General features: G+C 44.9%; 2 protein-coding genes across 5 annotated transcripts in view; one reads left to right on the forward strand and one right to left on the reverse strand.

The window, feature by feature from the left end:
* The window catches only part of FLACC1 (flagellum associated containing coiled-coil domains 1), a 34837-nt gene extending 27847 nt beyond the window's left edge, over positions 1–6990 (forward strand). For all 4 annotated transcript variants that reach the window (XM_082203323.1, XM_082203322.1, XM_082203324.1 and 1 more), the window contains 4 exons: positions 415–477; positions 3533–3622; positions 4653–4762; positions 6712–6990. In XM_082203323.1, coding sequence (XP_082059449.1) covers positions 415–477; positions 3533–3622; positions 4653–4762; positions 6712–6784 — 336 coding nt within the window. In that variant the 3' untranslated portion in view covers positions 6785–6990. The remainder of the gene's footprint in view (positions 1–414; positions 478–3532; positions 3623–4652; positions 4763–6711) is intronic.
* A 2135-nt stretch (positions 6991–9125) lies between these two features.
* Positions 9126–25832, reverse strand: LOC309539717 (caspase-8-like). Its single transcript, XM_082236049.1, has 9 exons — positions 25502–25832; positions 21775–22118; positions 21271–21370; positions 19535–19670; positions 18325–18438; positions 17247–17320; positions 12777–12885; positions 11289–11817; positions 9126–9757 (listed from the first exon to the last, which is right to left on the reverse strand). The coding sequence occupies exons 2-9, from the start codon at positions 22086–22088 to the stop codon at positions 9592–9594; spliced, it is 1542 nt and encodes a 513-aa protein (XP_082092175.1). The 5' UTR covers positions 22089–22118; positions 25502–25832; the 3' UTR covers positions 9126–9591.
* Between the last annotated feature and the right edge of the window lie 5 nt (positions 25833–25837).

Below are 25837 nucleotides of genomic sequence, written 5' to 3' on the forward strand. Positions count from 1 at the left end.
CTACCGTTTAAGGAGAAGTTTGTATGTGCAAGCATGTGAAGTGCTGATCCGCATGCAGATTAGTTCAGAGTGAGGAGAGCCTTAGAAATAATGAGCTCCCCTAATATTAAGTGCTAACGAAAATCCTTAGTATCATCAAGCCATTGCAAAAAAAAAGAGTACGCATATGAAACCTGCCATAAATTAAATAGATCTGCTTTATCCATTCTAGATCCCAAAAAACATTTCTCCCCCTCAGTTTTGGCACGTCAGCTGAAGGCTGCTTCTGTGTCAGGCTTGCCAGGGACTGATTTCACCTGTATTTGTATAGGCACCCCAAGGTTTCATAATGAGTCTACTTAGAAGTAAATGTTGTTTGAAGATGCGCTTTACACTATTCCTTACTGTAACTTTTATCACTTTTTTCTTTTCCAGGAGTTCCAAAAGCAGCAACAGGAAGCCATGGATCAAATTGCTGAATTAAAAAAACATATTGAGGCAAGTAAGGGACACGGGTGGCGCCTTGGGTTAAACCACAGAGCCTAGGACTTGCCGATCAGAAGGTCGGGAGTTCGAATCCCTGTGACGGAGTGAGCTCCCATTGCTCGGTCCCTGCTCCTGCCAACCTAGCAGTTTGAAAGCACGTCAAAGTGCAAGCAGATAAATAGGTACCACTCCAGCGGGAAGGTAAACGGCATTTCCGTGCGCTGCTCTGGTTCGCCAGAAGCGGCTTAGTCATGCTGGCCACATGACCCGGAAGCTGTACACCGGCTCCCTCGGCCAATAAAGCGAGATGAGCGCCGCAACCCCAGAGTCGGCCACGACTGGACCTTATGGTCAGGGGTCCCTTTACCTTTACCTATTGAGGCAAGTATGGTAAACACTTTTGAACAGAATGTAACCAAATCTTACGTAAAAAAACAAACAGGCAAGACATTCAGGAACCAGCATAGTGAAGTGGTTAAGCTTTGGACTAGGACCAGAGAGACCTGGGTTTGAAACCCCTGTTCAGTCATGAAGCAAACTGCATGAATTTGGGAGTAATTAGCTATCAGCCTAACCTTGCAAGGTTGCTTTGAGGATAAAATGTGTGGGGCATAATGAAACTGTTTGGGAAAAGTGTGGGATGTTAACAGCACAGTTGTACCTCGGAAGTCGAACGGAATATGTTCTGGAAGTCCGTTCGACTTCCTAAACATTCGGAAACCAATCAGACGTTTGGGTTCCAAAGGACGTTCGCAAACCGGAACACTCCCTTCTGGGTTTGCGGCGTTCGGGAGCCAAAACGTTTGACCCGCAAGGCGTTTGACTTCTGAGGTACAACTATATTAAGTGGATCTGCAGAAATGTTTTCGTTTGAAGTGCTCCTGTTCAGTGATCCTGCCAGCCGGTTATGCCCTATTTCAGGATACTCCAGTCCATTACCTCCCCATCCTACTTTCCCAGACACAACACATTCTGTCACCACTGAGCATGCTGAGTCTTTATTCCCTTTTAGGCAGCCCTAGGCAGTGGTGGGTGGAACCAGATGGAAAAGGGTGCAGAGCAACGAAGGCCGCTCCCTATCTTTGTTCAGTAGTGTTACGGAAAAATCTAGGTGTGAGGCTGCTCAGTCCCCCAGCTCGTCGGGCAGAGCCCGCGGGTCCCTGCGGAATAATGGAAGGAGTCCAGCCAATCGCAGCAAATAGCTGTAGACCAAAGTTTATTGCGCAATAGGTTCAAAGAGCAAATTTTGAACTCTGAGGATGGGGTGACAAAGACTTTTAAAACTTTCCCACCATATCCCAGAATACAGTTCGTACAGCATCATTGCTACATCACTGACATGTCACAAAAGGGGAAGGGTTAACCTTGGCAAAAATGTCCAGACAAGTCCTTGGTACAAGATTAGCATAAGCAGACATGGCAGGTATAAGATTAGCATAGACAAAAATGTCTTAAGTACCCACCACCCAAAAGTACAATAGAAGTTCCTTTGCATGTCTGGAGCCTGAGGCGAGTCAGGTGATGAGATTTGGCTTCCTTTGGCTAACAATGAGCCCAGCAATTGTCACCTCTGGGAACTTCCTGGAGTCCTTTTTCAAGGGGAAAATAGCTTTGGAATGGAGGAAACTGGGAAAGGAGATGATTTTATATTATTTTTAAAGCTAGGTAACTTCCCTGAGCTGTCAAGTTGAAAGGATACATTCAGGCATAATATTTGTAATATTTAACTTTAAAGATGTGCCCCCCCCAGTAATTTCTGTAACAAGTAGGCTAGTTTCTACATACAGTATACTCACACCACCCTGTGAAAGATAGATAAAACTTTATTCGCATTAGCCAATGGCCATAGCAACAGTAAACCATTACAGTATACACAGAAAAGGAAATTTGATATAAGAGCACAATTTAAAGTCTGAATCAGCTGTCAGTTAGTGGCCCTTATTCTGATTGCCCCTGCTATGAACCTAGCAACCTTTGCTGTTATCTGCTCATTTGGATCTGATAGAAGAAAGGACATTGTGGCCGTAGTTGAGCGCCCTAGGATGGTTAGTACGAGTGGGGTGATGATCTCGTCCCTCAGGTCTTTGTAGAGAGTGCAAGACAGGAGGACGTGTGCCGCTGTTTCGGTGCTGCCGTCTCCACAGGGGCAAAGACGTTTCTCAGTTGGGATCTTTTGGAATCGACCCTCAAGTACCGCAGATGGCAAAACATCCAGTCTTGCAAGTGTAAAAGCACGTCTGTATTTTGGGATTAGAAGTTTGTGCAGATATGGGGCCAGAGAATCAAAACGGAGAGGGGGAAACTGAACATACCAAGGGCAGAATTTCCTTCTAGTGGCCAGGTTTTTCTGATGCTCGGTATCTTTTGGACGTTGACCAGTTAGACGGTTTGCTTTGGTAGAGCCCATAGTGAGTAGGTGTTGTGGGGATAGGACGCCACCCTGTGTTCTCCATCCAGACAAGTAAGAGGCCTTATCAGAGGTCAATGGCACATTCCAGCCAGACAAAAACATTCAAGGAAGGTGTGAAGCTAGGCCCATTACAGGCAGGACCCACAGAAAGTAGGTGTGGTCTGGCGAGAGTCCTGGGGACTAGACAAGAGAAGTGTGGAGGGCCGCATTTGGCCCCTTGGCCTCAAGTTCTCCACCTCCTGCCCTAAAAGGTTAATTTGTCAGTGAAAAGCTCTAGAAGTCTATGAACTTAGGTACTAAAAATGGAAAACAAAACAATGCAGCCAAGGTTATTATTTTGCTGTTGCTACACCAATTTGAAACACCTATAAAATTACATTTAGAAAATATCCAGCAGGGCTCTTACAGCGTCTGGGTTTTCTGGAGTGAACTTTTCCAGCCGTTCAGCAGTGATCCTTTGGTGCCATGTAAAAAGTACTAGTATCCCAGAAGGCCTTTGTTTAGGAATGTGCTTTGGCTCCAGAGGTGTTTTAGGTATGGCTTATTTTTTTAGTTTGTTTCATTGTACAGTTCTTAAATTGTCCTTGTGTTGCTCTGCACAGTGGTGGATGTGCAGAATATAAGCATCTTAAAATAATGTGTTCCATCCAATAAAAGGGTTTGGATATGGAAATTAAGGAGAAGAATGAGACTTTGGATGCTATTGCAGCCACTCTTCACAAGACAGAGACTGAACTCCGGAATGAGGTGAGAACTGGGGAATAGATTACCAAGCTTTTTTAAATCACCGATACCAGAGTCTCACCCCAGCGGTGATTGGAAACGGGTTTTGTGGCATGTGTGTGGTTTTCAACATTTAACTTGTGCTTTCCACATCCAATCTATGATGGAATATTGCAACCTGTGCTCTGATAGACTGAAACAGGTATATTCCCGAAGGACTGATAGTATTTATCTTCCCCAGCTTCTGTGACCTCCAGATATTGGACTACAACTCCCATCATCCATGACTATTTGCCATGCCAGATGGGGCTGATGGGATTTTGAGTACCCAAACACATTGAAGTACATGATCAAGCAATTGTAAAATTGTCAACAAGTCCCTGTCAGGGAAAGAGGTGGCTTAGAAGTAAATATTTAATAATATACTAATGCCCAGGTCTCAAGTGAGGGGTGATGGGAAACTGAACTCTTTGATCTACAGTGGTGCCCCGCAAGACGAATGCCTCACAAGACGAAAAACACGCTAGACGAAAGGGTTTTTCGGTTTTTGCGTTGCTTCGCTAGACGAATTTCCCTATGGGCTTGCTTCGCAAGACGAAAACGTCTTGCGAGTTTGTTCGCTTTTTTCTTAAAGCCGCTTGAAGAGGCACAGTTGCGACGGACCGTGCTTCGCAAGACGAAAAACATCGCGAGACGAAAAGACTCGCGGAACGAATTAATTTCGTCTTGCGAGGCACCACTGTATAGGTAATCTTGCAATGGCTGGAGTTTAGTGCAATAATTTAGTGCAATAATTAAGCTCAGATTAGCCCTATGAAGAGATTGGCTCAAATCCTGTCTTCCCCATACCAATTCCCAGGCTTAACACTAATCATTTCCTTTTTAAAGGGATCACAGGCAGCTGTGCCTTCAAAGCCGCCTCCTAATTATCAGGAAGCAGAGAACAATACAGGGCTAGATTTGACTTAACACCAGACATAGATGATATTGGTCAACTCCATATGTTTCATCTTCTTCCTGCTCCCACATTCATTCCTTTCCTTCCACTTTACAGAAAGCCGCCTTGGTGGAAATGGAGAAAAGTATCCAGCAAAAAATTGCATCCGTTGAAGAGAGATATCGAATTAATGCCACTACTTTGGTAGAAGAAAATGCCATGCTCAGGTAAGGGGCTAAAATCTCTCCCAAGTCCAGAAAGTCAGCCAAATATTAACCTTTGAGGTTTTTAAAGCGATTTACTGCAGAATTCCTTGTGAAGCAAATTCTTGATTTATATTGCAACAGAGGTTAGCACATTCCTCAGGAAAAAATAATTTGACTTTGTCCGTACTAGACACATTGTTCACCTGTCACCACAGCTGGGTGGGTGCTGATAACGCCAAGGTTGCAGGTTCGATCCCCATAAGGAACAGCTGCATATTCCTTCAATGCAGAGGGTTGGACTAGATGATCCCCAGGGTCCCTTCCAACTCCATGAGTCGCAATCTATGAGCCTACCACACCCCTTTGAATATTCATTTACTCTAACAGACATGTTCTCAAAATTTAGATTTACGTATGTCACCTAATCTGTTATGTTTGAACTGATTTTAATTAACTTTGTGTTGGTTAAGTTACGGCATGACAAGAAGGAAAGAAACAGTAAGAGCATTCTAAGAGAGCTTGCTTTTCCCTTCCCCTTCCTTCCTTCCTTCCTTCCTTCCTTCCTTTCCTCCCTCCCTTTGGAGCAGATTCTGGGTATGCATGCAGAGAAGAGAGGAAGTCCCTCTCTTCGGCAGCACATATACTAAAATTGGAACGATACAGAGAAGATTAGCATGGCCCCTGCGCAAGGATGACACGCAAATTCGTGAAGCGTTCCATATTTTTGGAGAGCCAGTGTGGTGTAGTGGTTAAGAGCGGTAGACTCCTAATCTGGGGAACCGGGTTCGCGTCTCCACTCCTCCACATGCAGCTGCTGGGTGACCTTGGGCTAGTCACACTTCTGTGAAGTCTCTCAGCCCCACTCACCTCACAGAGTGTTTGTTGTGGGGGAGGAAGGGAAAGGAGAATGTTAGCCGCTTTGAGACTCCTTAAAGGGAGTGAAAGGCGGGATATCAAATCCAAACTCTTCTTCTTCTTCTTCTGTGCAAGTGGAAAGTTGCTTGTGTGGCACTGGATACAACCCAGTGACTTAGTCTTATTGGATCAGATTCCATGGTTTTCAGTGGGACTTAGTCATGAGTAGCTGCTGCCCACTAGGACCTGAGGAGCTAAAACAGGCATAGCCAACATGCTGCTCTCCCGATATCATTGGACTACACCTTTGCATCAGCCCCAACTGGTAAAGTCAACAGCCAAGATGGTGGAAGTACACAACATACCGTATTTTTCGCCCCATAGGACGCACCGCCCTATAGGACGCACCTATTTTTGGAGGGAGGGAATAAAGGGGGGGATTTATTTCCCCCCAGGCATGGGGCTGGCGGGGGGGAAGCCCGAGCTTCCCCCGACCCCAGAACAGCCTGCTATCCGCAAGCCTAGGGAGCCGCGCCGGTCTCCCCAGGCTTGCGGAGAGCTGCGCGGAGCCCGGGAGGGCAGGCAGCTCTGCGCAACCCTCCAGAGCCCGGCGTGGCTTCGCGCTGATCTCCCGAGGGTTGTGCAGCTTCCTGAAGCCTGGAGAGCGAGAGGGGTCGGTGCGCACTGACCCCTCTCACTCTCCAGGCTTCAGCGAAAGCCTGCATTTGCCCCATAGGACGCACACACATTTCCCCTTCATTTTTGGAGGGGAAAGAGTGCGTCCTATAGGGCGAAAAACACAGTATATAGAAGACACCATACTGGCTATCCCTGCTGTATGTAGTTGCATATACAGTGGTACCTCGGGTTACATACGCTTCAGGTTACAGACTCCGCTAACCCAGAAATAGTACCTCGGGTTAAGAACTTTGCTTCAGGATGAGAACAGAAATTGCGGAGCAGCGGCGCGAGGCCTCATTAGCTAAAGTGGTGCTTCAGGTTAAGAACAGTTTCAGGTTAAGAACGGACCTCCGGAACGAATTAAGCACGCAACCAGAGGTACCACTGTATATAAGTGCAGAAAGATTGTCTAATGCTACTAATCTCCTCCCCAGGCGCAAGCTCATTGAAAAGAATGAAGAGATCTATAATCAACGGGCCCAGCGATCGGGCAGCTATGAAGCATGAGACTAGGGCTGTTCAGGGAAAAAGGTTTGACGATGACATGTTGCCAGAAGCCTGAATTTAAAGCCACATATGCAATTCTGTAGTCAGAAAGGGAGATTATTTGTTCTTTACTTCAATCTTGTATCGTGTTGGTTTATATTTGCATGCTGCTCTTCAGCTGAAGATCACAGAGTGGTTCACAACATGAAAATAAAAATAAGAACAGATGCAAACCAATAATCGTTCCCTCCTGCAAATTTCCCCTTTGGCTCATGGCGCAACACTGAAGCCAGGCAGTCAGGAACCTTGTGGCCTAAGCCAGTCTCAAGAGGTAGTAAGCATCCACAATTCCTTATTGTCCCACCAGTCTGTGTCAGGAGTTCCCCAGACCTTATTGGATGATTCAGAAAGGCAAGAGCGAAAAAGCACACTCCGACCTCTGAACCAGGAGCACACTGACCGGTAGGCCAAGAAAACTGGAATCAGGTGTTATGCCATAAAGCCCACCTAAAACATGTGAAGTAAAAGTAAAGGGACTCCTGACCGTTAGGTCGTCGCGGACGACTCTGGGGTTGTGGCGCTCATCTCGCTCTATAGGCCGAGGGAGCCGGCGTACAGCAGCCAGTACACGTGGCCAGCATGACTAAGCCGCTTCTGGCGAACCAGAGCAGCGCACAGAAATGCTGTTTACCTTCCCGCTGGAGTGGTACCTATTTATCTACTTGCACTTTGACGTGCTTTTGAACTGCTAGGGTGGCAGGAGCAGGGACCGAGCAACGGGAGCTCACCCCATCGTGGGGATTCAAACCGCCGACCTTCTGATTGGCAAGCCCAATGCTCAGTGGTTTAGACCACAGCGCCACCCGTGTCCATTAAAACATATGAGGTAGTTAATTGCAATTATATAACAATAGTATCTTGAAAGATCAAGTACTCAGTACAAACAGAATACTGCTATAAAGTTGGAAACGGGGAAAATAAAAGATAAGACTACATTTCTTTGATTCTAATACAAACCTAAGGGATACCTGACACACATAACCGAGGAACTACTAGCAGACACGTGCACAGATATGGGGGGGGGGATACTCAACAAAGGAAAAACCCACTTTCTAGGAAATCAAACCTAATCAGAATTTACCAGCCAATCAGAAGCTCTTCTGGTTGGAACTTTCCAGTACTTGAGTACATGTGATCTCACATTTGAACTGTTCCTTTTAATGAAGTAAGGCACCTTAACAGAACTTGAGCTAAAAGCCACAGGTAGACAGATAATGGAGACATTTTTAGTACAGTGGTAAAGGTAAAGGGACCCCTGACCATTAGGTCCAGTCGTGACTGACTCTGGGGTTGCAGTGCTCATCTCGCTTTATTGGCCGAGGGAGCTGGCGTACAGCTTCCGGGTCATGGGGCCAGCATGACTAAGCTGCTTCTGGAGAACCAGAGCAGCGCACAGAAACGCCATTTACCTTCCTGCCAGAATGGTACCTATTTATCTACTTGCACTTTGACATGCTTTCAAACTGCTAGGTTGGCAGGAGCAGGGACCGAGCAACGGGAGCTCACCCCGTTGCGGGGATTCGAACCGCCAACCTTCTGATTGGCAAGTCCTAGGCTCTGTGGTTTAATCCACAGCGCCACCCGCGTCCCTAGTACAGTGTACCTTGATTTAATAACAGTTTAGTTTATGAACAACTAGGATTAAGAACGCTGCAAACCCGGAAGTAGGTGTTTTGGTTTGTGAACTTTGCCTTGGAAGCAGAACATGTTCCGCTTCTTGTTGAGTGTGTTCCATTTGTAAATTGAGTCCCCCGCTGCTATGGGAAAGCACGCCTTGGTTCAAGAACGCTTTGGTTTAAGAACGGACTTCCGGAATGGATTAAGTTTGTAAATCAAGGTACCACTGTATGTGATCTCATCCCAATTAATTAATCAGGTGGATTGGTGCAGCATATTAAAAAAAAGCCCAAGATGACCAAACTAGACACAATGTAACCCAAGCTCCTTTGATTTAAATTTGGGAGAGCTAAGTAGAAATTTTAGCATTAATGGGATTTAAAAAATAAAATAAAATGCTGCAGCCTTGAACACAAGGTCACGTCCAGAGTTCTGCGCTATCTACATAATAATTAAGTCATATTTGCATATTGCATGCCCTGCCATAGAACAGAGATTCAACTCGCTGATCTTTTCTGAACTAGCTTTAATTTCTGCTTAGTAGCAGTGGGTGGATGTGTAACTGTTAGCTGTTCCTATTATCACCGCTTTCAGTCTTGTACGGATATGGTGGGTTTTCACCGGTTCCATGTCTCTGTCCCATAAGGTTGTTTCCCCGAAAGAAAAGCACACACAAACACAGCCATTTTCCTGTTACTCATAAGAAAAAGCTAACTATTTTATCAGGCATTAAGGCAGGATTGAGGCCACACCAGTCAAGAGGACCCTTCTGTGGCGGCCGTTGTAGAAGCAGACAAAGATCTCTTTAGTTCAGAGTTGCCGAAACCTGCACGGTTCTTTGAGGGCGGGGGCGTAGATACGCAATGACTATGCCATTTGCACACACTTATCTAGAAATGCGTGAATATGGTACATGGGCAGCTGTACATTCTGCACTTCCATTGCAGAGAACACGAGGTGACTTTTTGTTCGCTGTTCCTACGTACATTCCAGGCGTCAGATGAATTCTTTGGGATGCTCAAAGCATGAGGAAGATCATTTGAAAGGCAGGAGTGTGCTTTCTTTACTCTTTCAAAAACCAAGAGTGCTTGTCAAGCAGTCAGCGACCCACAGCAAAAACCCTACAGAAAAACAACAGCACAAAAAAACCCCTACAGCTGTTTTGACACGGGAGGAGGGTTGCTAGGCACTGGGAATATTAATTTCTTCCTAAGAGTGTAAGCTGGTTGTGGCATCTGCTTCTTTAGTCCATTTTTGTCGGAACGTTTGCTCACATCATCATTGACTGCTGTAAGAATGGACAAGATATCTTCACGCCTGCAGAGAGAATGCGAAGGCAAATATATTAGAATGCAGTATTGTCACCATTAAAGAGGAAAAGCAAAAAACCTGTTGCAGTCCCGGACTAGAGGCTTTTCTTACAGATACTCTGAAATCCCTTAAGCCTAACAAGAATTTGTTAGCTGCATTTGTCTAGTCCTAAAGGAAAAAAGTTAGGGACACGGGTGGCGCTGTGGGTTAAACCACAGAGCCTAGGGCTTGCCGATCAGGAGGTCGGCGGTTCGAATCCCCGCAACAGGGTGAGCTCCCGTTGCTCAGTCCCTGCTCCTGCCAACCTAGCAGTTCAAAAGCACATCAAAGTGCAAGTAGATAAATAGGTACCGCTCCAGCGGGAAGGTAAACGGCGTTTCTGTGCGCTGCTCTGGTTCGCCAGAAGCGGCTTAGTCATGCAGGCCACATGACCCGGAAGCTGTACGCCGGCTCCCTCAGCCAATAAAGCGAGATGAGCGTGCAACCCCAGAGTTGGCCACAACTGGACCCAATGGTCAGGGGTCCCTTTACCTTAAAGGAAGAAAGTTAGTGGTCCTCACTACTTTTTCCTACTCAACCTATCGAACTTTAAAAGGCAAAACCAAGAGGGAGTGCACATGCATATTCAATAAAGCTCCTAGTGTAAGAATCAGCCTTTAACTGAGGAGCAGACACAATGCAATACCCTTCAAGGTGCCTTATCCTACTAGATCAGGGATAGCTTGGGGTCTGGATCCTACCTTGGCTGAGGATAGTCTGCCATCGGATGAGTCAGCAGCTCGAACAGCAGTTAGTAGTGTCCAAAAAGATGCTTGCCTCATGTCGTCCAGAGTGCCAGTTTCCAACTTGTGGAAAACAAAGGCGGCACCACAAACATTTCTGGTTTTGCATCATGAAAGACATTGGCCAAGCTGGTAGGCTGACCCAGAGAGCACCATTTCCTAAGTCGATGTTTGTAGAGGTGCACCAGTCTGACCAGTCACTTTTAACCTGGCTGGCATCAGCCCTGTAGCTTGCCAGCTGGGCACGCCCTCCCTCTATGTTGTACGCAAAGGAGAAATTAGCTTTCCCCAAAGAAACTGCAACGTCTGTCTTTAACAGCACCATGCAACATTAACTAATGCCTAAACAGCCGTATCTTGGTTCTCGAACAGAAAGAGTTCTGGGAGAACTGTTCGAAAGCCAAGGCGCAGTTTCCGATTGGCTGCAGAAGGAAAGTCCTGTAGCCAATCGGAAGCCGCGCCGGACGTTCGGCTTCCGAAAACCGGAACACGTTTGTAACCAAAACGTAAGAGTTCCAAGGCGTTCGGCAACCAAGGTACGACTGTATTTCAAAACGTTCAGTGGATTAGCCGACGTGAAGCCTTATATAAAGCCAACCAAAATTGACCCACTGGAATGAGCTAACTTAACTCTGTTGCTTTCAATGGGTCTGCTAAGAGTATGACTTAGTTACGTACAATCCAAGGTATTTTATCCAAAATGCCAGATTAATGCCGAGGAAAGACTTGTCACACATAATAAGTAAAAGTATCACCTTGGTACCAGCTCCCGAAGCTTCTCACAGAGGCCCTGAATGAACCATGTGCCACGCTGCACATCCCGGTAAGAATAATAACCATCCACTGTGGCCATGCCAAGGAGGAAGTCTGCCTCTTCTGGGATGCTTGAGGTCATCTGCTGTTGTGTAGGAATAAATCCTGAAGTTTGGGCATCTACTCCAGGGGAGCACGTCTCGTGATTGTCTGCTTCAAGGTAAACAGGTTGGTGAGGCTTGCTACCTTGGCACGCCTGGATGAAAAACAGTTTGGGCTTCTTAGCCAGTAAAGGACATTGTTTGGCTGTGAAGAAAGATGTGATTTTATTGATGGAGATGAGACAGTCGTCTGTCGCATAAACTTTCCCAGATTCGCCGTGAGACAGAATGCAGCACACAAGACAATCACTGTCTTTCCAGTATTCAGAAGATTGCCAGTCCTTTAGAAGTTTGAGAAGTTCGTCTGATGTCTTGTCATCGTATTTTTTCACTTCAAACCCAAGCCATTTAAACACACTTTCCAATTCCACTGTCAGAGAGAAAAGGGGGGGGGGGCGCAGAGGTTAGCGCAAAGAGATGGCAGTAAACACCAACAAAACAGGTGTGCCAATTTAACAGGAAAAAGTTTGATGCATCAATTTAAACCCTGATCCCATAAAGGCAGCTTCCAGTTACACCTTCAGGATTTCTATACTGTCATTAGGGTAAAACAGATTTGATACAATCACTGATTAAAGTGTTTAATATAGAAATTACCGTATTTTTCGGCACGTCTATAAGACACACCAGACCACAAGACGCACCTAGTTTTTGGAGGAGAAAAACAAGAAAAAAAATATTCTGAATCTCAGAAGCCAGAACAGCAAGAGGGATCGCTGCGCAGTGAAAGCAGCCACCCTTCTTGCTGTTCTGGCTTCTGGGATAGCTGTGCAACCTGCATTCGCTCCATAAGATGCACACACACTTCCCCTTACTTTTTAGGAGGGAAAAAGTGAGTCTTATAGAGCAAAAAATACGGTATTTGCTTTCCATCAATAATCACAACTACATTGACTATCCCAAGGCTAGCACATTCCAGTAAGGTGCAGAACGAGGAAAACTGCATTGTGGAGAGGTTTGTAAAAAGCAATGAAAGCCTGCTCATTTCTACAGGATTAACCCAAATGTTTATTTCTATGCCAATTTCTATGCCAAACATCTTCACCAAGCCACCCATCTCCTGACATACAGCTTTCAGTAAACAAGTTGTGGTTGTTTTAGGAGTTTTCTCCAAGCTCTCAGACCCCGTAAGTTTTTTCAGCATTTAAGAGTACAAAAATCTAAGGACCTTTTCTGGAGACTTGCATAAACACAGAAAGGTTTATGTACGCTGAGACCACATAAAACTTGCAAACCAACAATAACCTCTTTGCTACGGATATGCAAACACTTATTTTTAAAGGTATTAAAGAGAGACAAGACACATGCTTTTCCTTTCAAGTCACTTACTGGCATCTTTCTGTGATCCTTCTCTGGGTCTCAATCCCTTGAAATAGACATTATTAAAAATAAGGCAATATCCTCTGCGATGCCTGTTCATTTTATAGAGGGCAGACTCCTGTGGAATAAGGGGAAGTCAGACATCATCATCTTATCCAATCCGTTTTATCTATCTCACATCATCTCAGGCAGTGATACTGTTAGGGAGACTTTGGATTTATAGAAGCCCTCTTTATACGGTAACGTGCCTTACGATGCTTACTTAAATAAACACTGCTCGTTATGGCAAACTGTGCTCTGGATCTCTGCTCCAACACAGCACCACTGAAGACTGAAGGCTGGAGGTGAGTTTATATACCTGTGGGATTCCTCAAGAAAACAAGACTTTCTGCAAAAAATAACAACACCCAGCTGTTTATGCACAAGTATGGGCAATGCTAGGATAGGTACGGCTCCTTAGCAAGGGTGGCATAAAGGTAAAGGGACCCCTGACCATTAGGTCCAGTCGTGACCGATTCTGGGGTTGTGGTGCTCATCTCGCTTTATTGGCCAAAGGAGCCGGCATACAGCTTCCAGGTCATGTGGCCAGCATGACTAAGCCGCTTCTGGTGAACCAGAGCAGCGCACGGAAATGCCGTTTACTTTCCCGCTGGAGCGGTACCTATTTATCTACTTGCAGTTTGACGTGCTTTTGAACTCCTACGTTGGCAGGAGTAGGGACCGAGCAACGGGAGCTCACCCCATCGCGGGGATTCGAACCGCCAACCTTCCGATCGGCAAGTCCTAGGCTCTGTGGTTTAACCCACAGCGCCACCCACATCCCATTGCAAGGGTGGCTTACTCCACACCAAATTCCTTGGGGAGGAAGTCAACACTGCTGTTGAAGTCCCTTAGCAGTACAGTGGCACCTTGGTTCTCAAACTTAATCTGTTCCGGAAGTCCGTTCCAAAACCAAAGCACGCTTTCCCATAGAAAGTAATGCAAAACGGATTAATCTGTTCCAGACTTTTAAAAAGAACCCCTAAAACAGCAATTTAACATGAATTGTACTATCTAACGAGACCACTGATCCATAAAATGAAAGCAATAAACAATGTACTGCGGTCACACAATCAGTCAGTAGCTGAACTGGGTCCCACAAAGTCACAAATCAAAAAAGAGCCACAAAAACGTAAAAAGCATAAACAGACAGACCTCAGCGTAACACTAAAAGCGGAAGTGTTGCACTCAGATCAGAAGCATAACACTCAAAATGGAGCATGTTCGGCTTCCGAAAAAAGTTCGCAAACCAGAACACTTACTTCCGGGTTTGCAGTGTTCAGGGTTCCAAGTTGTCTGAGTACCAAGGCGTTTGAGAACCAGGGTACCACTGTATATTATATTAGTGCTAGCAGGATGGTATGCGCAAGAGAAGGGCAGCTAGCCAGAATGGTTTTATTTTTATCTTTTTAATTCATTCTTTTATTTATATTTTATACATTTATTTAAAAAGTAATAATCATAAATAAATAAGAATAAAAATATGCACCCCAACCCCAAGACTATTCCATTGTAACTATCTAACCTTCCAAAATTTCAACACCTCTTGCGATGGTTTGACCCCTTTCTGTTTTAACAGTGCAAATTCTACAAGCACCTTATGTCCTGAAAATCATTTCTCCTAAATATTCCCTGTCTTAACGGCACATGTTAATTTATTGTTAATAGCTATATCCCACACCTCTTTATGCCATTCTTCCATTTTATACTCTGCTTGCCCCTTCCACTTCCTAGCTATAATAATTTGTGCAGCTGTCAATAAATTTGTGATCAAGTGCTTCATAGCCTGCAAACCTTCCACCCCATTGTACATTGATAATAATTCTACCTCTGGACTTTTGGTCAACTTTAACCCAGTGAATTCTGTTATCTTCTTAAACACCCTTTGCCATTTTTTTTTTTTACATATTTACAGCCCCACCACATGTGAATATAACTCCCTGTTTCCTGGCATCCCCTCCAACATAATACAGAATATTCCTTGTTCATTTGATTTAATCTGACTGGTGTCAAATACCATCTCCAAATTAATTTATAATAATTTTCTTCGTATAGAAAACATTTTCAACGTACTATTCTCCCATATTTCCCCCCAGCTTTGACTATCTGCCACACCTCTTTTAATTTGTATTCTTGATCTTCCATTTCTACTAGTATTTTATAAATTTCACTGGTTTCGCCTTTTATAACTGTATTGCCTTCTTTATCTCCCCCTTTTATAACCATTTTTTCAAATTTTGTATATTCTTTGCAGTTCTTGTTTTCCCTTAACCACTTCTTTGTCCATTGCACCAGTTGTATACAGTTAAACCAAGTTATTTTACTTCCCGTTAGAACTTCTCTTATTTGTTCTTTGCTTCTCATTTTCTCCACCCAACCCTTTATTCTAAGTATTTTCTTCACTTTCACTTTCCTTTTTAAAAATTTACTGGGAAGTCTTCTATCACCACCACCAGGGTTAGTGGGGAATTTGTTGGTCTCAATTTTCCTTTATATTTCACCCATATCTCAATGATATTTCTTAATGAGGGATTTTCAATATTCTGCCACCATTGCCTATTTGGTACGATAAAAAAATATATTCACTAACTTCTCCCTCATTTCCTGTGTACCACTCTCTAACTACAGAATGGTCCTTATGGCAGGTTGCACAACACATTGCTGCAAAGCCGATATTTCCTGTTGCACAAGCTTTTGCCGGCGCAACTGTTGTGCTGGAAGTCATATGGTGCCGCCATTATTCTTTTCTTTCTTTAATTTGCATTTTCAAAAACAGGAACAGAGAGCATATTTAATGCCCCTCCCCCTGTCCCACTTACAACTTTGTACCAAATACAGCATGTGTACCATAAGACTTGGGACACAGGTGGCACTGTGGTCTAAACCACAGAGCCTAGGACTTGCCAATCAGAAGGTCGGCGGTTTGAATCGCCGCGACAGGGTGAGCTCCCATTGCTCGGTCCCTGCTCCTCCCAACCTAGCAGTTCGAAATCACACCAGTGCAAATAGATAAATAGGTACCGCTCTGGTGGGAAGGTAAACGGCGTTTCCGTGCGCTGCTCTGGTTCACCAGAAGCAGCTTAGTCATGCTGGCCACATGACCTGGAAGCTGTATGCCGGCTCCCTCGGCCAATAAAGCGAGATGAGCGCCGCAACCCCAGAGTCGGCCACGACTGGACCTAATGGTCAGGGGTCCCTTTACCTTTACCATATGACTTGCCTTCCAATCTTTTCCTGGTTCCTTTGCTTTTCTTCTACTCCACATAATCCACATCTCTGAGGATTTGCTCGAGACCTGCCAAGCTATGTATTTGTCTACACTGGTTCTTAAAATATTCAGTAAACATTGTCCATTCCTCCTTGTAGTCCTCATCTTCGTTTTCTCTTATCTGGTTCAACAAACCAGCCAGTTCAGCGTATTCGAACAGTTTACACTGCTATTCTTCCTTAAGTGGGTACTATACTTATTCTCCACCTTTGTGCCAATATGGTTCTAGCTGTGGTGGGGGCATATAGTAATAAACTTTTGTTTTTTGGGGATCTCCATTGTTACCATTCCGAAGAGGAAAATCTCAGGTGTTTTGGGGAAAGCTTTTTTAAGTATCTTTTAAAATTCATTATATATAGTTTCCCAATAGTCCGTAATTATTTTTCATATGCGTGTTCTTTGTGAAGTAGAGTATCTGCCTGATGTCTTAGAAATGCGGAATCAACCTTAAGAACTATCCTAAGCCTTCTTTGTTCTCGTTTGTGAGTATGGTTAGTTAGTGAGGTCAAACAATGTTTTTATTTCGCTGTTTGAAACTTGTAAGAGATGTGCCAACGTTTAAGTTTGAATGATCTTGTTTTTTAAATAAATTTTGGGGAAAGGATTTTCCTGTCCCATCTTTTGTGCCTTCTGCTGGGGAAGTCCAAGTCCACGCCTGGCCACTTGGTCACCTACCAGACCTGTTGAATTTCTGCCTGAAATGTGGTAAAGCAATACAGGGTGGGACAGCCCGTTGAAGAGTAATCTACTTCCTTAGGTTATTCTTCTGCACTGTCCTAAGATAAGGAAGTGGTGGCAGCAACTACTGTTTCTGTTGTGTTTTGTTCTGAAAAACTAGCTTCGGCACACAGCCCTCTCTCTCAGCCGGGTCTTGCCGGACTTGGAGGGCGTGTGCCAGAATTGCTACAAAAGGTATTGCCTCTTTCTATCTTAAGGTATCTCTCTTTATGAACAGGTGCCAATTTTATATTTTGACTCATGTGTTTTTGTATTCTCAATATGCCAATAAAGGTGACTGATTGGGGACAGATGGACCCGAGTTCAAGGTTTTTGGTCTCAAGCTCTACTGCTACCACTATTAAGCACATGAACAGAATGAGGCTGTAACGGGTTATTTACAGACTTAAGGAAGGGCCAGTTGTATTCAATAAACCCTTCGGAACATGCCAAACCTCTGCTGGTTTCCGTTGATCCTGTCCTGCAGGCTGTTGCAAACTTGGCTCTCGCACATTTCCAGCTTTTAAATCTGCAAGGCAAATACAGGGATGCACTTGGGTTCAAATTTTGGTTAGAACACTGTCTAAATTTTTTTTTTAAAGTGTGACAAAAATAACCCCTTAAAAACGCAAAATCATTTTCTCTATGCCTGCATTTAGACAACCAATTCTCCACTTAACGGCCTCGGTCCAGTATACCTGAAGGAGTGTCTCCACCTCCATCATTCTGCCCAGACACTGAGGTCCAGCGCCGAGGGCCTTCTGACGGTTCCCTCGATGCGAGAATCCAAGTTACAGGGAACCAGGCAGAGGGCCTTCTTGGTAGTGGCACCTGCCCTGTGGAAAGCCCTCCCACCAGATGTCAAAGAGAAAAATACCTACCAAACTTTTAGAAGACATCTAAAGGCAGCCCTGTTTAGGGAAGCTCTTAATGTTTAATACATTACTGTGTTTTAGTGTTTGCTGGAAGCCGCCCAGAGCGGCTGGGGAAACCCAGCCAGATGGGCGGGGTATAAATAATAAATAATTATTATTAATAATTATTTATTATTACTATTACTATTACTATTACTATTATTATTATTATTATTAACAAGCCAAGACGTGAATGAGCCTCGTGCTCCCAGGTGTACCTGCTTCATTCCCTGCTTTGCACAGGCGAACTCTAGTTTCCTGCAACGTTCAAACAGAGAAATCACGGTTCATGGCTTCTGAACACGACAGTATGTGAAGCTATGGTTTAAAGATGGTTTCTTCAGTTGCATATCAGTCTTCCCTGTTCAGATCTCAACGGGAAGCTAATCAAAGACTTCCCGGCTTGTTTGTAACTCAAACAAAGTGTGGAATGGTGGCTCATGGCGTTGAGGGCACAAAGCTGCTTCGTACTGAGGCTTGCTAAGCTGATATACGGGCTGCTTTCAGACAATCGTCTCTCTTTTCCTTTGTGCACATTCAATCAAAGACACCTCACAGACAGCTACACAGATAACAGCTGAGAATAACAAAAAAAGGAAAAACCTACGAGCCATCTCACCTTGACTTGCACCAAAGGATTGCAGACTTCCAGCATGCTCCCTCATGCTCCCAGATTCTTCGGTGCGGGGATCTGTTTGGAAGGAAAAGGAAAAGGTGTTATAAAGGTGGTATAAATAAGAAATTAATTAATCCAGAATGCGGCAGCTAGACTGGTGACTGGGAGCGGCCGCCGAGACCATAGAACACCGGTCCTGAAATATCTTCATTGGCTCCCAGTACGTTTCCGAGCGCAATTCAAAGTGTTGGTGCTGACCTTGAAAGCCCTAAACGGCCTCGGTCCTGTATAACTGAAGAAGCGTCTCCACCCCCATCATCCAGCCTAGACACTGAGGTCCAGCTCCAAGGGCCTTCTGGCGGTTCATTTCTGCCTACAAAAGTACTCAACTCTGCCACCCCTACCCCCCCATGCCCTCTTGTCAGCAGAATTATCAAGAATAGAAGGGTGCTGGATTTATAAGAGTATATATTTAAAGTAGACAAATAAATGAGCAAACTAAGTTCATCCCCGCCCCCAGCCGTAGCACGGATGATAGGTATTTGATTTACCCTGAACACAGAGGATTATTATTCCTGTTTACATACAAAGAAGTGAGACAGATAGCTGAGTGGTCTTGAGTAAGTCGCCCAAACTACAGGGCATTCATCTCCACAACCCCATTTCCGTTTCAACATTCACATCTCACGTAGATGAGAAGCTCTCGTGTTAGAAAGTCAGCGGGGAAACCAGGAGCAAGATAGGAACGAGTTCAAGATTTCTTAAGGCAGATTAAACAAAAAGGAAATGTATCCCATGATTTAAAAAAACAACAAAAGAAACAAATTGGGATCAGAAAAAGTGAATGATAAAACACTGATTCATTGATTTAAAACACAGGTGAAAAGTAACCGATGAATTGGCCGATCCAGGTATAGAGGTTTTTTTTATAAGGGGGTTAACTTCCCCCCTTCTAAAAGGGAGGAAAGTGTGTTGTGCTCTTTTTGTGATCCCTCTTTTTGTTATAAAAACTTAGCCCTTTTCTACCCCACTTTACAGCGAACCTGGCAAGGCCAAATCTAACACATACCCATTTTTAAATTGGGCCTTAGTTGCATTGCCATTATCAACCTACACGAGACAACGCCAGTAGCTACTGTCTGATAAGATAAGAGGAACAACTAAGTTCATTGTGGTCAATTTGTAAGGAGATGATCTACTCAAAATTAGACACCTTGTCTTTCTTTATATGCTGCCAGTATTTTCAGGAGTTCGGGCGATATCTTCTGACAGGTTTCTTCCAGCAGAGAGATATTGGTCTCCGATATACAGCATTGCTTCTCCAGGCAAATCAACAGTTCTAGAGCAGACTAGGAGAAAAAGTAAACACAATAGCTGAGTCCTTGCTTATATCTCACGCCCCAGCCAGGAATCACCAAGTCTTTCTACATTTTAAGAGAAGTGTTTCTCAGCAACAACAAACTCCCATGTGTTTCCTGTGCTCCCCAACAAAAGTGACGAAATTATTCTGAAAGCCAACACAGAACAGGCCAAATAAATCCCTGCTACTTTACAGACCTAGTCTTTTTTTAAACACTGAGCATCTCAGATGGTATCAGGAGCAGCCAGAGTCAAGTGTAGGTCAGCATTTTTTTTAAAAAAAGTGTCCGTACAAGTTAACTCTTTAGTCAATGAAACCAAAGCAGTGCAGGCCTATTGATCCAATGAAGCAATTGTGAGGAGTGAAGATCCCAACCTTCTCAATACTCTCTAACGTTCCTCCTCTCCAGGGTCATTCCCAGTCGCATTTGTAATAGTTGTTATTGGCCCAGTATACCTGAAGGAGCGTCTCCACCCCCATCATTCAGCCCTGAGGTCCAGCTCCGAAGGCCTTTTGGCGGTTCCCTCCCTGCGAGAAGCGAGGTTGCAGGGAACCAGGCAGAGGGACTTCTCGGTAGCGGCGCCCGCCCTGTGGAACGCCCTCCCATCAGATGTCAAAGAAATAAACAACTATCTGACTTTTATAAGACATCTGAAGGCAGCCCTGTTTAGGGACGTTTTTAAATTTTGATGTTTTATCGTGTTTTTTTATATTCTGTTCGGAGCCACCCAGAGTGGGGAAACCCAGCCAGATGGAAGAGAGAGAATTTTATACAATATTCTATGCAATATTTTAATGTTTCGTTTATTTATTGCTTTGTGAGCCGCCCAGATAACTTCCATTATGGAGTAACTATATAAATGTAAGAGGGACGCAGGTGGCGCTGTGGGTTAAAATACAGAGCCTAGGACTTGCTGATCAGAAGGTCGGTGGTTCGAATCCCTGCAACGGGGTGAGCTCCCGTTGCTCGGTCCCAGCTCCTGCCAACCTAGCAGTTCGAAAGCATGTCAAAGTGCAAGTAGATAAATAGGTACCACTCAGGCGGGAAGGTAAACGGCGTTTCTGTGTGCTGCACTGGTTCGCCAGAAGCGGCTTAGTCATGCTGGCCACATGACCCGGAAGCTGTACACCAGCTCCCTTGGCCAATAAGGCGAGATGAGCGCCGCAACCCCAGAGTCGGTCACGACTGGACCCTTTACCTTTACCTTTATATAAATGTAAAAATAATATAAATATGTGCAAATTGCCATGTTTTCACACAGTGAGTTTATCCCATAATGAACATGCATGTCTATGTTGCAAGTTCTCCGTGACAGAGAAGCAACGCACACGCTCAAATGGGCTTCTTCTTTCTCTTTACTTTGTGACATGATCCAAAGTTTACCCAAATGCCCTCCAGAAGTCACAGACTACAGCTCCCAGCAGCCCCATCAGAACATATGGAGGGCACCAAGTTGGGGAAGGCTGTCCTACTGCTCCTTTCCTTAACTCTCACACTGACCAACCACAGTACAGTTACAATCTTTCTGGGCATTTCCCCCAGCCCACTAGAATGGAACTATTTTTAGAAGCCCTTACTCTTTACTTACATCAGTGGATTGCTTCTTTGGGATATGGTCCCTCAGATAGAACACAGCAGTCTTCACATGATCCTTAGTGAACCCTTCTGACAAATCATACAGCATCTGCCTGTGTGACAAGAGTTTGGTGAGGCAATTTTGTGATTGCTATCTAAGCCAGAGGGACGCGGGTGGCGCTGTGGGTTAAACCACAGAGCCTAGGGCTTGCCGATCAAAAGGTCGGCGGTTCAAATCCCCGTGACGGGGTGAGCTCCCGTTGCTCGGTCCCCCTAAGTCTTAGAAACCTGGCTTCCCAACCACCACCACCCAACCCAAACATCCACAGAACCAGAACTCTCTGGTGGCAGCTGTCCAGGTTCAAGGTGTCCCCACCAAACAGCTAGCAAATAAATAAATAAATAAATAAATAAATAAATAAATAAATAAATATGTTTTTATGCCCACCAGAATGAAGGGAACATATCAGCCAATGTTTTTCAAGCAGAACGGCATCTTCAGAAATGGAAGACTCACCGATATTCAGATACTCTCCCTCTTCGAGGCAGATCTCTTTCAACTGCATCTTTGGTATAGCCAAGCTTCGCCAGCAGGCTGATATGCTTAATTCTATAAAGAAGTTCTGCTACTATAAAGTTGTCCTCCTCGTTTAGTATGTCTTCGTTCATGAGATAATTGAAAAGATTGTGAGCGGACTCCACAGTTTCCAACTTCTTCCAGGGGATGAAATCACGGCAGAAAAACTTAAAAGCCTCCAAATCTTCGCTTCCCATGTTCTTATCAATTTCCAGAAGATTGTAGGTCAGCTCTCGACTGTCGTTGTTAATCATGATGGCGGCTTTTGTCAGGCGCTAAGATTTCTAAGAAGGGAGAGAAAAGCAAGCAAGGGGTGTTGAAGGAGAAACCACTCGGCAGCCACCAATCCACAATCAAACAACAACAACAACAACAAGTATTGGGAATTAAGTAAAAGCAGGGATCTAAACCATGCCAACGGAAATTGCAACAGCTATTTCAGTTAGATATAACAAACACTTATTGTGTAATTGTATGTTGTTGTTTTTTAGAATAAATGCTTATAGCTTATGAAGCAATATCCTGCAGTCTTTTGAAGAAATATCCTGTTCTTAAATTCTCTCTCTCTCTCTCTCACACACACACACACCCTGTGAATAACTTTGCAAATGTTATTCAGTATATCTGAAGGAGGGTCTCCACCCCCATCATTCTGCCCGGACGCTGAGGTCCAGCACCGAGGGCCTTCTGGCGGTTCCCTCACTGCGAGAAGCGAAGGCAGAGGGCCTTCTCGGTAGTGGCGCCCTCCCTGTGGAACGCCCTCCCACCAGATGTCAAAGAGAACAACAACTACCAGACTTTTAGAAGACATCTGAAGGCAGCCCTGTTTAGGGAAGCTTTTAATGTTTGATGTATTACAGTATTTTAATATTTTTTTGGAAGCCGCCCAGAGTGGCTGGGGAAGCCCAGCCAGATGGGCGGGGTATAAATAAATTATTATTATTGTTGTTATTATTATTATTAATGCTATGTCAACAAATTCTACATCAATAGGGGTGTCAAGTATTTTTTTGATAGGATGCCTGAAAAAATTCTGTTAAAATGCAAGAAACAGACACCTGCTTGAAGACCTCAAGCCCAGAATTCTTGTGACAATGACTCAATGGGTCACCGTATCAAGTTAATTTGGGCATGTAATCCGCCACACCAAAAGCATTGGGTCTTTTAAATAGAAAATAATGCACAACAATAAGTAAAAAAAAGAAAGAAACTAACAAAGAATTAAGTTGTAAGGCATGAATAAGAACCAACTGTTGGTTTTCATTCTGGAGATAAAAGTCTGATTAAGAAATTCACCAGTTCTCTAATGCAGCAGAATCAAGGCCCGAAAGAAGGAACCAGGCCAGAGAAAATATCTGGCAGAACAACAATAACAACACAGTCCTCAACAAGCTTACCTGAAAGTTTCATAGGATGTGCTCTCACATCCCTGTGCATAGGTAAAGGTAAAGGGACCCCTGACCATTAGGTCCAGTCGTGGCTGGCTCTGGGGTTGCGGCGCTCATCTCGCTTTATTGGCCGAGAGAGCAGGCATACAGCTTCTGGGTCATGTGGCTCTAAATAGGCTCTAGTAAATCCCAGTGCACGTACTCTGTCAACTTATTTTAGGTGAGATAGCCCTGAGCAATGAATATACTCTAGTCTTCAATGACCCTTCAGGTATTGTGTGGAACTGTTGTACCAGTGCTGTACACAGCCTACTATAACTTTTTGAAGGTCTTAATATTAATATGGGTGACCAAGGTTTGCTCTGTGCCAATCTCCCTGCAGGTTAAAAAGGTAAAGGGACCCCTGACCATCAGGTCCAGTCGTGACCGACTCTGGGGTTGCGGTGTTCATCTCGCTTTATTAGCCGAGGGAGCCGGCGTACAGCTTCCAGGTCATGTGGTCAGTATGACTAAGCCGCTTCTGGCGAACCAGAGCAGCACACGGAAACGCCGTTTCCCTTCCCGCCGGAGTGGTACCTATTTATCTACTTGCACTTTGACGTGCTTTTGAACTGCTAGGTTGGCAGGAGCAGGGAACGAGCAACAGGAACTCACCCCGTCGCAGGGATTCGAACCACTGACCTTCTGAACGGCAAGTCCTAGGCTCTGTGGTTTAACCCACAGCGCCACCCTTCATCCCTGCGCATACGGCAGCCCGATACTTGGCTTTCCAGGTCCATGAATTGCAGGGTTTGAACTAAAGGACTCTTGGGGGGGGGGCGTCACTTCTAACTATACAATTCTATTCTAAATCTGCAATCCGACTCTCAAACGTCCCTTTGAACTTATAAGAGAGGGTTGGGCTCCAGGGTGAGGGGCACCTCTCACTTCCTATGAACGGGCTCAGAAAATGATGGGGCCACAAACTTTCGCTCTTGGGGTGTGCTCAATGTGGACACCCCAAAACAGTCCCTTGGCATCTCCCAAGGCCCCTTAAGCCTCCTGATTTTTGCAAATTTTAAAAGTTTGATTTATTTCACTTTTCAGATGCAAGCTCTAGCTTCCTATCTTACTTTCTTCTTCCCAAAAGCCAAAGAACAGTTTTTGTGTGTGAGTGTGTTTTTAAAAAAAAGCAGGGAAACACGTGTTAAGTGTTTGGGGAAAGTATTTAGGAGGCCTGCATGTGTGATTATTTTGAAGGGCTGTATGTACTTGTTTGGGAAGGAGGGTTTGAAATGTTTCCTGTTCAGGTTTGGGGCCGGGTTCGGTTTTTTGCTTTTAAGAGATCTTTTGCCTGAGTGGCCTTGTGTGGGTGAACATATTTTTTTTGGAGACAAGAGGAAATGTGACAGCGACAACCCCTGTCTTTAGCAAATAACACTTCCGGCCAACTAAAACTAAAAAGAAAATAAAGGCCGCTCCTGATAAGCCAGACAGCACATTTTGATCGGTTGATTAATAATTTTCTGTATGAAGAAAAACCGGAAGAGGGGAGTTGCCATCTTAAGCCGTCTGAGGGAAAAAAGCGTCTTCTAAGATGGTGTCTAAAGTGCCACCTGATTATAAAAATAATGTGGGGGCCCCCTTCAAAAAACAACACCCAACCTATGTTTTATGTAGATGCAAATGTAGGCAGATTTTGATGAACTAAGCTTTTTCTTCTTCTTAGGTGGTAACGGAGGCAGGAAAGATCCTGACCCAAGGGGCACAACTTGGTGTAGCACTGTAGATCTTCACTGGTTGCCTTCTAACCCCTTACCTGGGAGTAAGTCAGTGGCGTAGCGTGGGGGGTGCAGGGGGGCCGGCCGCACCGGGCGCAACATCTGGGGGTTAGGGTTAGGGGGCGCAAATCCACGGGTTAGGGGGCAGAAATTACTTGCCTTGCCCCGGGTGCTGACAACCCACGCTACGCCACTGGAGTAAGTCCCCTGAAGTCAACAGGACTTACTTCTGAGAAGTCACGGCCAGGCTATCCTAGTTTCGCTTTGCTATAGACTCAGCGGTGCCTGGTGGATGGGGAAACGAGATAACCTGATTTCCTGGAAAAGGGGCGGCTCGCCGTCGGAAGGTGGGGTGCAAGCCGCTTAATTGCGATTATAATTAATTGTTAGATTTGAACACACACACACACACACGAGAGAGAGAGAGAGAGAGAGAGAGAGAGAGAGAGAGAGAGAGAGAGAGATATATCTCCGGACAGTTGGCAGCGCAAACCTCCCGCCCCCCCCCAAAAAACTTACTTTTTGTTTCTAAAGAAGACACCCAGCCAGGCCTCCCGATCTTTCAACATGAGTTTCGTGGGCTTTGAGATCTTATAAAGTTCAGATGCCGGAGAAAGGAAAACAAAACAAGGCGCAGGATCGGAGCGGCGGAGGAAACTTCGCCCAACTTCGCCCCGATTCCCACGGAGTTTAGCAAAGAGGAATCGCGCAGCCGCCACTCCACGCCGCCTCCTGCAATTTTTTTGAATTTCCTGGTCCAATCCTCGCTCCCTTGCTTCGTCTTGCCTTGCGCGGCTGCACGTAGACAGGGAAGCGCCACCCACTCAACTCATACGGCCCTAAAAATAAAATTAT

The sequence above is a fragment of the Podarcis vaucheri genome (genome assembly GCF_965113315.1).
Source record: "Podarcis vaucheri genome assembly, chromosome: 1".
NCBI classification, from domain to species: domain Eukaryota; kingdom Metazoa; phylum Chordata; class Lepidosauria; order Squamata; family Lacertidae; genus Podarcis; species Podarcis vaucheri.